Source organism: Lipotes vexillifer, unplaced genomic scaffold (assembly GCF_000442215.2).
Source record: "Lipotes vexillifer unplaced genomic scaffold, Lipotes_vexillifer_v1.1 scaffold1055, whole genome shotgun sequence".
In the NCBI taxonomy this organism is placed as follows: domain Eukaryota; kingdom Metazoa; phylum Chordata; class Mammalia; order Artiodactyla; family Lipotidae; genus Lipotes; species Lipotes vexillifer.
This window is the reverse complement of record NW_006785407.1, coordinates 1,657,607-1,670,065: the sequence shown is the minus strand read 5'-3', so window position 1 is coordinate 1,670,065 and position 12,459 is coordinate 1,657,607. Positions and strand designations below refer to the sequence as shown.

Here is a 12,459-nt window from a genome sequence, read left to right as displayed (position 1 = left end):
TGGAGTATACTTGGTTTACAATGTTGTGTTAGTTTCTGCTGTACAGCAAAGTGAATCAGCTATACGTATACGTATATCCCCTCTTTTTTGGATTTCCTTCCCATTTAGGTCACCACAGAGCATCGAGTTCCCTGTGCTATACAGCAGGTTCTCATTAGTTATCTATTTTATACATAGTAGTGTATATATGTCAATCCCCATCTCCCAGTTCATCCCACCCCCCTCCCCCCCTTGGTACCCATACGTTTGTTCTCTACATGTGTCTCTATTTCTCCTTTGCAAATAAGGTCACCTGTACCATTTTTCTAGATTCCCCATATAAGCGATATTATACGATATTTGTTTTTCTCTTTCTGACTTACTTCACTCTGTAAGACTATCTCTAGGTCCATACACATCTCTGCAAATGGCACCATTTCGTTCCTTTTTATGGCTGACTAACATTTCACCTGTTTGCACACAGCCTACATCTGCTCCCACACCCCAGCTCCCGACATGCTTTGAGACAGCTCCGTCTGGCCGTTGCATGAGCTTCCCAAGCTCCGTATGGCCCCTCCCAAACTGCTCTCCCTGCACATTGTCCATTCAGCAAGTGGCTACAAACTCTTCTCTTTTCCTTCAGTAACTCATATCTCACCTGTTAGCAATTCAAATTGCATCAAGAATCCAACCATGTCTCACTGTCTCCAAAACCACACTCTGGTCTGCGCCGTGGTCTGTGCTTTACTTTTCTCTGTGGTGCTTATTACGATCTGACATCTATTTGTTTGCTGCTGTTGTTATTAGTTATTGGTTATTGACTGCCTCCCCACTGGAATATAAACTCCAAGAGGTTGATGCTTTGTCTGTTTCACTCACGGCTGTAGCCCAGTGCCTGAAACGGTGCCTGGCCTGAAGTTGGCACTGAAAAATATTTGGTGGATGAACTTGGGGAATACGGCTATCTTACCTACAAACTTCAAGTAAAGCCTGGTCTGTACAGCAGCTCTTTGTTCAGCCATGCCATGGAATTGTGAATTCCGGTCCTTGTGTTTGGCTCCTAAGGGTACTGGGGTCTATATCTTATCTAATTATGAAACAAAAGGAGAATCTGCTCCAGTAAAAATAATGTCCAGGATGTCATCAGAACAGCTGAGGGAAGGGTTAGTGGGGAGAGGGGTCTCAGGACCATGAAGCCAGGGACCTCTGTGGGCTCCTGGATCAAACACCAGAGAGGAAACTAACCTTTTCACCAGCCCACCTGCTCACACAATATCACGTCTATGTACTGTTCTGCCTCAGGTGAGCTCGTTCAGAAAAGGCATCTATCTACAAATTAACTTTCTAGAGGTTAATTATTTTGCACATATAGGACCCTGTTTTTGAAGGACCAAAAGCAAAGAACAATGTTTTACCACCACCAAAAAAAAAAAAAAAGCCGAAGACGTCATGAGTTGGAACAAAGGAGATGACCCCTGTGGGCACCTCCCATTTCCATTCCCCAGTGGTGGAAATGGCTTATGTATATTTGTTATATAACAGGAAGAGGGTGGGAGCCGTGCATATGTTTATTTAGCAATTCCTAAAGTGTGAGGGAAAGTTGCTGATAATCTTTGCTTTGCAGTCTCAAATATTTAGCATTTTTATTGGTTTTGGGTTAGTGCTTTGTTTAGTATCTGTCAATAGTGTTTTGCCGCATGGTCTGGCCTATGGAGCACGAGGATATGAATACACCTTGTTGAAACGCACCATCTGTTCCCCAGGGATGGTTTGCAGGGCATACCTGGTCTGAGTAGGTACACAGCTTCATCACAGATATTGAGACCACATAAAGCACATACCTTCTAATTGTTCACACTTTTTGAAAGTATTGGTACCCTCTCAATCACCCATCATTTATGGCACTTTATGCATTAAAAAGTGACAACAACAGCATTGCCCAAAGATGTATTTTGTCATTGCATTTTAATGTGATGAACCTGGTCTCTCAGGCCAGGAAATGAAGGCACAGAAGATGAGATGGTTTTCAAAACACCATTCAGAAAGTTCGGGCCAGACCAGATACGGACACCAGGAATTTGATCCTCTTGCTTTGGCGGATCCCCTTTGGCACTGAACCACAAGCAAGTAGTAATACAGAATCAAAGGCTATTGGGGGGATCAAAAAAGATGATTAAATCAGTTCCCTCTCAGTGAAATGTGTAATTTTATCTTCGTTGGAAAGAGAATTGTACAGTCTAGTAAACACTTTTTGTATAACTTGAAGGTTATAACCTGTAGCTGAAGTCTCCGTTTTACTGCAATTCATCAACCTTGATTTTTTCTTAAACTTATTTACAGAAAAATACCTGAAGAGCCCAGGCTGAGGTCCCCTCATGGATGAGGCAAACAGGACATCATTTGTTGCTGAGGAGTCCTCGAACGCCTCAACCAGAGGGAACACCTCAGTAGCAGAGCCGCGTCGGGAAATTCCCATCGTGCACTGGGTGATCATGAGCATTTCCCCACTGGGCTTTGTTGAGAATGGAATTCTCCTCTGGTTCCTCTGCTTCCGGATGAGAAGAAACCCCTTCACCGTCTACATCACCCACTTGTCTATCGCGGACATCTCATTACTCTTCTGCATCTTTATTCTGTCTGTCGACTATGCTTTAGATTACGAGCTCTCTTCCGGCTATTACTACACAATCGTCACATTGTCGGTGACCTTTCTCTTTGGCTACAACACGGGTCTGTATCTGCTGACAGCCATCAGTGTGGAGAGGTGCCTGTCCGTCCTGTACCCCATCTGGTACCGCTGCCATCGCCCCAAGCACCAGTCAGCATTCGTCTGCGCCCTCCTGTGGGCACTTTCCTGCTTAGTGACCACCATGGAATACGTCATGTGCATTGACATTGAAGGACAGACTCAATCCCGAAGTGACTGCAGGGCGGTGATCGTCTTCATAGTCGTTCTGAGCTTCCTGGTCTTCACTCCACTCATGGTGGTGTCCAGCACCGTCTTGGTAGTGAAGATTCGGAAGAATACGTGGGTATCCCACTCCTCGAAGCTGTACCTTGTCATCACGGTCTCCATCATCATATTCTTCATCTTCGCCATGCCCATGAGGCTCCTCTACCTGCTTTATTATGAGTATTGGTCGACGTTCAGGAGCTTGCACCACATTTCTCTTCTCTTCTCTACAATCAATAGCAGCGCCAACCCTTTTATTTACTTCTTCGTGGGCAGCAGCAGAAAGAAGCGATTCAAGGAGTCCTTAAATGTGGTTCTGACCAGGGCTTTCAAAGATGAGATGCAACCCAGGCGCCCGGAAGACCACACCACCACCACTGAAACTGAGACTGTCGTCTGACAGGTGGAGGAAAATGTGGACAAAAACAGTGGGACGCAGACGAGCTATAGTTTGTGCTTGGGATGCAACTGAAGAGCTATAGTTTGTGCTTGGGATGCAACTGAATATCTCCTAAATACTGTATAGGACACCTTACCCCACATGCATGAGATGCTAATTAATGCTGAGACTGCACTCTTGCGCTGTACCTTCTGGAAATGCCTAAATACGTGTTGGAACTCTATCCTTTCTGTAGCTTTCAAAAATCTCCTTCTGTTCCTCTTCAGCTCTCCTGGCAACACTTTCCCACAAACTATAAAAATTACTCCAGCAGGAACATTTACACGTGTGTACAGGAAAAGGTACAAGTATTTGATGGACCTTGAGAAGGTGAAGCCATATAGCGGGAAGAACATGGGTTTTGGAGTCAGGCTGACTCTGTCCTTTGCTGCTGGTGTGACCTCAGGTTTAACTACCAGGGACCTCATTTCCTCAGTATAAAATGGTAACTGCAATAGCCCATACCTCCCGGGCTTGTGGTGAGGATGTAACGAGAACGTGAGGTATGCAAAGTATCTGGCACACTTCAGTGTTAAGAAACCTCAGCCTTTCTGATACCTTTAAGTGGAAGAAGAAATACACATTTCTGTTCTGTAAAAGCACAGACACACACAAACACAGACACGCACACACACACACACACACGTGTACACACAACTCTATGGTGTACAAACATTGTTACATGTTTTCAAACGTTGAAAGTTCTTTCTGTTTGCTACACGAGAACTTTTCATGGGACAACACTTCTATAGAAAACATCTGCAGATGTTATAACCCCTCAACCGTTGTGTGTTAGAGCATCATCTCCTGTTGTGGAGGGAAAACATTTGGCTACCAGTAGAGAAATTTCTCACGGCTTCCCTTCCCTCTGTGGGAATGCTTGATGTAAAGAAAGTCTGTTTTGAAATCTTTTGCTGGATATAAATGTTTATGAATGAAACTTACTTCACGAGTTCATGAGGGTGATTGTGTGCTTTTGGAACCTCACGACTCCCCCTGCCCCGCCCTGCCCCCATGAAGTGGGTCATGTATTTTTAGCCACAAAGTTCCCATCTGCAGGCAGGTACAGGGTCCTGAGCATATTTTTCTGTCATTCCTGGAAGGAGGCTCAGCAGCAGGGGCTGAGGAGAGTGTGGCCATATCTCGGAGGGAACCCGGACATTTCTCCCAAGACAGATCTTTGCAGGATTTCATTGGCATCTCAGTGCCCTGCTGCTTGCCTGCCGTGGCTTGTGTCTGTACCTTCAGGCATGATGTCCCAGGTTTTAGCTGGGAAACCCATCGTAGCTTATAGACTACGTTGCTGTGTTTGGTTTCCTGCTGCCTCTTCTGGGCGTCCCACGAAAATGGCAATGCCTCATGTGACTCTGGGGGAGTAAAATGTTCACACCCATAAGTCAGCTCAGTAATATTTATATAACTGTGGGTCTCCGAAGGTTCAGAGAAGCCGTGATGAAATGGCTCTCTGTTACCACCTGTTTCTGCTCCATCCTCTTCCTTTGCAGGAAACGGTTGCCTGTAACCATGGGGCCAGCCTCGCTGGGAGCGATGCGCAAGGCTTTCCCACCCAGCCAAACTTGGAGGCAGGAGGCTTTTCAGTGGGTGATGGCATCTGATTCAGAAACAAGGCAGCTTGCTTTCAGGAGCCCAGATGGGTGTGGAGCAGTGACATTTAGGATGATCTTATTTTTGATTGAAAACAGCATCTTCGCTGGGAAAGAACAGAATATGGAGATCAGAGTCACTCTCTGTTCACCATCGTCTGCCCTGCCTCTGGGTTAGTGAGAAAGGGATCAACCTCATCTCTTCTCAAAGGGATCTTGGTCTCAAAGAAGAACTTAAATACTCTTAGAAACCAGGAAATTTCTACACCGCTGAGACCACTTGTCTCTGGCCATGTCATCTGTCCTGTCTGTGAGCCCCCTCTGCGTCATCTCTCACCCCGTCTGGGAGACCCCTGGTGGCCCTGGTCCAGTCACTCTCACCGTGTCCCCCTCATTCTCTGTCTCACCCAGGCTGTTGAGCGGGCAGAGAACCCTCCCCATGGTGTGATTAGGGCTCCAGCCAAGGCGCGGTCCTAGCAGGCTGGCCTCTTGTCAGGGCCCCGTGAAGTCTTCCTCCATAACCTGGGCAGCTCTTCCAAACCCCCCCCTCTCTCTGAAATCTCTCTGTCTGGAACTTTTCCCCTCACTGTCACTCTCTCTTCACTACCTTCAGTCATAGGTGACTGAAGAAAAAAAGAGTCAAGCCATTGGGCAATGACTCTCAGATCCCCCTCCATTTAGAAGGACCCCAATCTTCACCATTCCTTTCCGCTTCATCTCCACTATGAAGATGTTTCTCCTCTTCCAAATTTTCCTGTCCGCCAGCCTCCCAGACAACAATTCTACACTTATATTAGCAACCAAAGTGGTTTTCTTTTCCTTTGGCTGAACAGCGTGACATATGGGGTCTTAGGTCCCTGATCCGGGATTGAACGCACGTCCCCTGCAGTGGAAGCGCGGAGTCCCAACCACTGGACCGCCAGGGAAGTCCCAAAGTGAGGATATTTTTTTAAGTGAAAAACCAAGTCTCTGAAGTGATCCACAAGGTTCTCCGTGACCTGGCCCCCGTGTGACTCTCCGGGGCTCGTGTGGCTCACTTCTCCCGCCCCTCCTACCCTCCTCGAGATCCTTTGGAAATGCCAAGTGCACTCCTATTCCTGGGCTTTCCTCTTCAATGTTCCTTCTGCCTGGGATGCTTCCCCACAGGTCTCTGCTCCCCCTCTCCCCTCAGGATCTGGTCAGATGTCGCCTCAGCAGGGGGCTCTCTGCCACCGGACAACAGCCCCTGCCCCCTCTCTTCTCGCCCCCCCGTTCTCCTCAGCACTCATGATCATCACTGTGTCACACGTTGATTGGCTCGTCTGTGCACCTAGAAGGTCACTCCCTTGTCTGCGCACCTGGAGGGCTCAGCTCCCTGGAAGCACAGCTGGAATCCACTGCTCCCCTCTCTGGGCTCCTTTTCTCCCGCAAACACGCGGGCTCCATCGCTTGCATCTTCACACAAACCAATAGTTCAGACAGGGAAGCCGTTCTGCGCACTCCTGCTCAGCTCCTCCGCCACCTGTCCTTCCCTTCCTTCTGGAAAGGCCCTTGCACGCTCAGGCTCTGCATTTTCTCCTTACCAACCCCCTCCACCCCCTGCAGGCTGACTCCAGACCTTCCCACCACTTCCGCCTCTGCACGATCTCCCTGGGTCCTGCTCCACAGTCGCTCACATAGTCATGACCGTCAGCTCTGCACTGACTGACAACACTCTTCGCTGGGCTCCAGTCCTGTACATTCAGCCACCTAAAGGACACGTGAACTTGATGCCCTGCGACACCTCAAATGCAGCCTGTTCGGTCCCCACCATTCCTCCTGTATTCCTCTCGCAGGGTGACACCCTAGTCACCCTGCCTCCCAAGCGATGCTATTCCCTTTGCTGAGATGACCCTCCCCCACTCTTTAATCTGGCAAACTCCACTTATGCATCCACATCCAGCTCCCGCATCAGCCACTTAGCTGCGCCTGCCTGGAACCTGACTTCCTGGGTGACCATATCACACCTTCTCTTTCCTAGTATTTCTTCCTGCATCCTCTTCCTGCCCTCACTGTCAGCGGATGCCTTGCTTCCCTTCACCAAGAATAGAAGCTTTCCACATCTTACCAGCATCACATCTTCCGATCCAGCTGCATCTCTCTGCACACAGGTTTCTCCTCGTCTCACTGTGAGGGTGATCACCGAGCTCCTGGCTAAGGTGAACCCGCACACCTGTGCTCTGGCCCCCCTCCCTTGTTGCCTGTCCAGGGACATTTCTCCAGCAATTCTGTCCTCATTGTCCTGTATCATCAGTTTCAGTCCAGGCCAAGAGAAGACAGATGTTCAGGAAGCAGGAAGGGGGCGAGTCGGTGCAGCATCAACCTGGACTATCTGGTCCCCAACCACGCGTGATGGTTGTTTCTCTGCAGATAACACTCATGCACTGAGTTAGCAAGCAGAGGGTCCAGTGGTCCCCTGTCCTCTTCCCCTGCCTTGTGCCTGGTGGAGATGGACTCGGGACAGAGCTGTATGGGGAGCACCCGGCAGATGCCTCATGAGATTCCTACAATTTCACCGCTGGTGCAATAATTCCCCTGAGGTTAAATTTTGACTTTTCACTCAATCCTTTGTGAAATTACAAATCATTTGTGGAAGGGACAACATACCAAGTCATATATAATTCTTTCTGTGCTTTTTCTCACGGAGAGGAGTATTACAAGACTAGACACCCCGGTGTTAAGGCTGCTGAATCAGGAAGTGGAGAGTTGGGGGCAGGGGTGCAGAAAGCAGGAGGAGGAGCCATAACGTACCTGGTCTCCTGATAACACGTGTACAGGGAGCTTCTTTTCTTTTTATTTCACATTTGACTCCCTAGCGTTACAAAGTTGCGCTGAGAGTGAAAATCCTCAAAACAGGAAACCACTAATAACCAAATGTGTCACTTATAAAACTGGTTCCCACCAAGCCTCCCTCTCTGCACAGAAGGCGGCTCTCTCTCCCACTGCCTCATCAACATTTTTGTGAATCAGTCTCACGACAGTTGACAGTCAATGCAAACACCATGCAAACTGACTGCAAAGTTAAATTGGCGATCCTGCAAGATATTTGGGATTCTGTGGAGCTGATAAGAGAAGTAGGGGTAATAACACTGCAAACTATTGTCAAGAGAGCAGGGGGCAGAGTTAGACCTGATGGCAGTTGAATCAGAGGAAAATAAATAAGGATAGTGATGAGATGAGAGCTTCCCAAAAGAAGGGTTTTAATGTGAAACATTTAAGGAAGGGTCTTGGGAAAACTGATGAGGCCCTCAGGTATTTTTGCAAAAATTAGCCATTTCTCAACACTCAGCAAAAGTAACCATGAAGTAAAGGACATCATATCACGGTATCGCGTCATTAGCACTATTTTGCAGCTGACAAGAAGAAGATATTGTCATTTCTCAAGGTTCTGTGGGATCATTGAGCCCAGCTGGGTGCTTCTCATTTGGGGTCTCTTGTAGCTGCTGTCAGATGTTGGCTGAGGCCACAGGGGTCTGAAGGCTGGACTGGGAAGGAATCCAAGATGGCGGCACACTCACATGGTTGATGGGCGGCCGCTGTGGGCTCAGCTGCTCAGGCCACACGTGGCCTCTTGATGTGGCTAGAGTTTCTTACAACATGGCAACTGTGTTCTGAGGGAAAAAGCTCCTGAGAATGAGCTTTTCCAAAAGGCCCCAAATCAACATGTGGTTGGTATTACAGATATTCCCCCTGTTTTATTGAGATATAATTGACCTAAAACATTGTATTAGTTTTAGATATACAACATTACAATAAGTTTTGACAAAAAGACAAAATAAATTTTTTTTTCATCATTTAAATTTTACTTTTCAAAATAATGTACTCGGCTTTTTCTTTTTTTCAGGATTTACTGTGAGATTTTGGTCTTCATTTTAACAAGTTTCCTTTTTTTTTCTTTTTTTTTTTTTTGTGGTATGCGGGCCTCTCACTGCTGTGGCCTCTCCCGTTGCGGAGCACAGGCTCCGGACGCGCAGGCTCAGCGGCCATGGCTCACGGGCCCAGCCGCTCCGCGGCATGCGGGATCCTCCCGGACCGGGGCACGAACCCGCGTCCCCTGCATCGGCAGGCAGACTCCCAACCACTGCGCCACCAGGGAAGCCCCTAACAAGTTTCCTTTTTAAGAAACTTTTTAAAGAACGTTTTTAAAACTCGTCATTCTTGGATAAGGAGATCCTCTTCACTAATTATTATTTTTAAATGTGTACATGTGCATGTAACACAAAGGTTTAAATTGTCAAAGCAGATTCAATGTGAATTATAGATCTTACCAAACAGAAAACTAATGATTCAAGTAATACAGGCAAGGGCAGGCACCAATGAAACATTCTGTCCTGGAGGAGCCCAGAACTGAGATGCAGTTCTCCAAATGTCCCCTTTTCCTACACCAGAACATATCTTAGTTTCCAACTGACTGATGAGTTTTGAGTGATGAAGACAGACATACGGCTCTCGAAGGAAGACATTTAGGTTTGGGGCCCTTCTGCTTTATACTCTGTTACTTACACAGATAGAAAATGTGTATGTGACCACTTCCCCTTCTCTGCCCCATAAACCTGTATATTCCAAATTTTTAAAAAATTTTATTTTATATTGGAGTATAGGTGAATAATAATATTGTGTTAGTTTCAGGTGTACAGCAAAGTGATTCATATTATATATATACATGTATCTATTCTTTTTCAAATTCTTTTCCCATTTAGGTTATTACAGAATATCAAGCAGTGTTCCCTGTGCTATACAGTAGGTCCTTATTGGTCTATACATTCCAAATTTATTCACAATAGTCAATCTTGACAGATCAGGTATATCCTGCAGAAAATAGGACCATTTCCCTGAGTACAACATGTTTACAAGGTAGTCCAACTGAGGTTAGATTCTCTTCAAGGAGCCCCAGTTGAGGTCATTCGTTCCCCAGGGCACTCCCTGTAGGGAAGAGAGTTCCAGGCAAGCACTGCCTTTCTAATCTCTTAGCCAACACCAGACTAAATGCTTGAGGCAGAGACCTTGTCTTACAAGTAGGGAAGCGGCAAGAGGACACTGCACTTGTGGTGAGGAGATGAGGACTAAAGCCTGACTCTCTATTTCCTAACTGTGCAAGAGTCAACACATTAACCTCTCTGACTCCGTTATCTATACTCAATGATTTAGTTGGAATTCCCCCCAAAGCAGAGCCTGAGGCAAGGATTTTGTGCCTATAATCTAAATATGTAGAAGCTCATCCCAGGGAGCACGAGAGGGAGTGAGGAATTCAGACGGAAGCAAGGAGGTCAAAGTAGGGTGACTCAGTGAGTACAGGGGCCCAGAAAAGTGGGGACCGTCTGAGGGACCATGGGTAACTCACCTCAGAACTGCCCTCCTTGGGGGTGAAGGTGGTGCCGAGATGCCACCTCCTGCCCCTCATGGGTGAGGGTCACTTTCAGAGTGATAACATCCAGCTCTTCTGGGCCTGCCCTGCGCCAGGTGTAGTGTGGCCTGAGGTGAGCACACTGCTTGTAGGTGACCTCAGGTGGCCCCGTAGCTGCCTGACAGCATCTGCTCTAATGGGATAAAAATAACCTGCCTCACAAAGTAATTGTGCCAAGTAAGTGAGATAATGGGTGTGAAACTCTGTGTAAACTGGGGAGCAGCCACCAAAAGTTAGCTGTTCCTTGAAGACATCACGCTAAGTGATGGACCAACCACAGAAGCACAAATACCATACAATCCTGCATATGAGAGATGCCTAGAGGAATCAAATTCCCAGAGACAGAAAGTGGAGGGGTGGGTGCCAGGGGCTGGGGGAGGGGGACAGGGAGCTATTGTTTAGTGAGGACAGAGCTTTAGTCTGGGAAGATGAAAAAGTTCTGGTGATGGTGAGAATGAGTGCACGACAATGTGAATATATTTCATGCCACTAAAATGTACACTTAAAAATCGTTAATGCGGTAAATTTCACGTGATGTATATTTTAGCGAAATAAAAACAATCCATGCTCACACTTTCGAGGCAGTAGGTGTGATTCTCAGCTCGCTCGATGGTATCTGGCCCTGTGATGAGAACCAAGCCCATGGTGCTGATGACAAAGAATGAAGACAGACTTCCTCTGTTACCCCGGGGGGTGTGGCCCTGGCACTGTCTCCAGGGACAGCACAGAGACAGGAGGCTAATGAACAGTACAGCTCAGAATCAGTTTTTGTTGTTGTTGTTGCTTTGTTTTTTGCGGTACGCGGGCCTCTCACTGCTGCGGCCTCTCCCGTTGCGGAGCACAGGCTCCGGACGCGCAGGCTCAGCGGCCATGGCTCACGGGCCCAGCCGCTCCGCGGCCTGTGGGATCTTCCCGGACCGGGGCACGAACCCGCGTCCCCTGCATCGGCAGGCGGACTCTCAACCACTGCGCCACCAGGGAAGCCCAAATATCATGTAATTATACGTGTCATAAAAATTCTTTTTTCCTTCAACCATTAAAAAATGTCAACAATTACTCTTAGTTTGTAGGAAAGCAAGTGGTGGCCAGCTCTGGTGTCAGCTGTACTTTGCCACCCTGGCCTAGAGTATTTTGGGAATCTCTCTTCTGGAATGGCCTTCAGTGTGGCAGCAGCACATCCATTTGGACTCCTGACCTCGCTGGTGGCAAATCTTCATTGCTTCCTGGAGACTGGACTTTGCAAAAGGACCAGCAGACATCCTGACCCAAACCTGATGGATGAGACTGGTGTAAAGCTGAGAAATTTCATTTTTGGAAAATCATAAGGTGACACTAGAAAACGAAGGAGAAATTTTCTATGGTAGAAATAGTCTTGGTTGTAAATAGAATTCCAATGCTATGCTCAGAGACCATTTTACTCAGTCATACCAAACTACATTCTCTGGATTCAGAGGGACTTATTGGAGTTTTTCAGAAACCAGGAATGAAATATTCGTGCTTAAGAATTCTTGTTGGGGTTTTAGAAGGATAAAGATCTTGCATATGCCTCTTGGGTACAGCATGAATAAACTCTAATTGCTAACAAATTAAAAAACCAGAACATTTCTAATATTGGGTTGATTAGCATTTGTAAGCTTTGTACCATCATCATCTTAATTTAGGAACATAAGCCTTGTCCCGAGTTGTGGGATAAATATTACAGGATATTATTGATGCAAAGGTCATGATCACACTGATTTATTGATGTATGCTTTTGATCAAAGTGTACTCTTTAGAATGATTTGCTCTTAGTCAAACACAGAAAGCTAAAAATATTCCTCAAAGCACAAACAAAATAACAGCACAATGAACCATCATTTAAAATCCTTCAGCCTGGGCTTCTCTGGTGGCACAGTGGTTAAGAATCTGCCTGCCAGTGCCGGGTTCAAGCCCTGGTCCAGGAAGATCCCACATGCTGCGGAGCAACTAAGGCCGAGCGCCACAACTACTGAGCCTCTGCTCTAGATCCCACGAGCCACAACTACTGAGCCCACATGCCACAACTACTGAAGCCTGCGCGCTT

At 47.0% G+C, this 12,459-nt stretch overlaps 1 protein-coding gene across 1 annotated transcript; it reads left to right on the top strand.

Moving 5' to 3' along the window:
• The first annotated feature begins 2,354 nt into the window (after positions 1 to 2,354).
• Positions 2,355 to 3,332, top strand: MAS1 (MAS1 proto-oncogene, G protein-coupled receptor). The gene has a single exon (XM_007457583.1). It carries the CDS (start codon positions 2,355 to 2,357, stop codon positions 3,330 to 3,332), a length of 978 nt encoding a protein of 325 aa, XP_007457645.1.
• Positions 3,333 to 12,459: the final 9,127 nt, after the last annotated feature.

What these genes read in the sequence shown, in the direction of transcription:
- MAS1 (XM_007457583.1), top strand. Translation starts at nt 2,355, where the DNA reads ATGGATGAGGCAAACAGGACATCATTTGTTGCTGAGGAGTCCTCGAAC.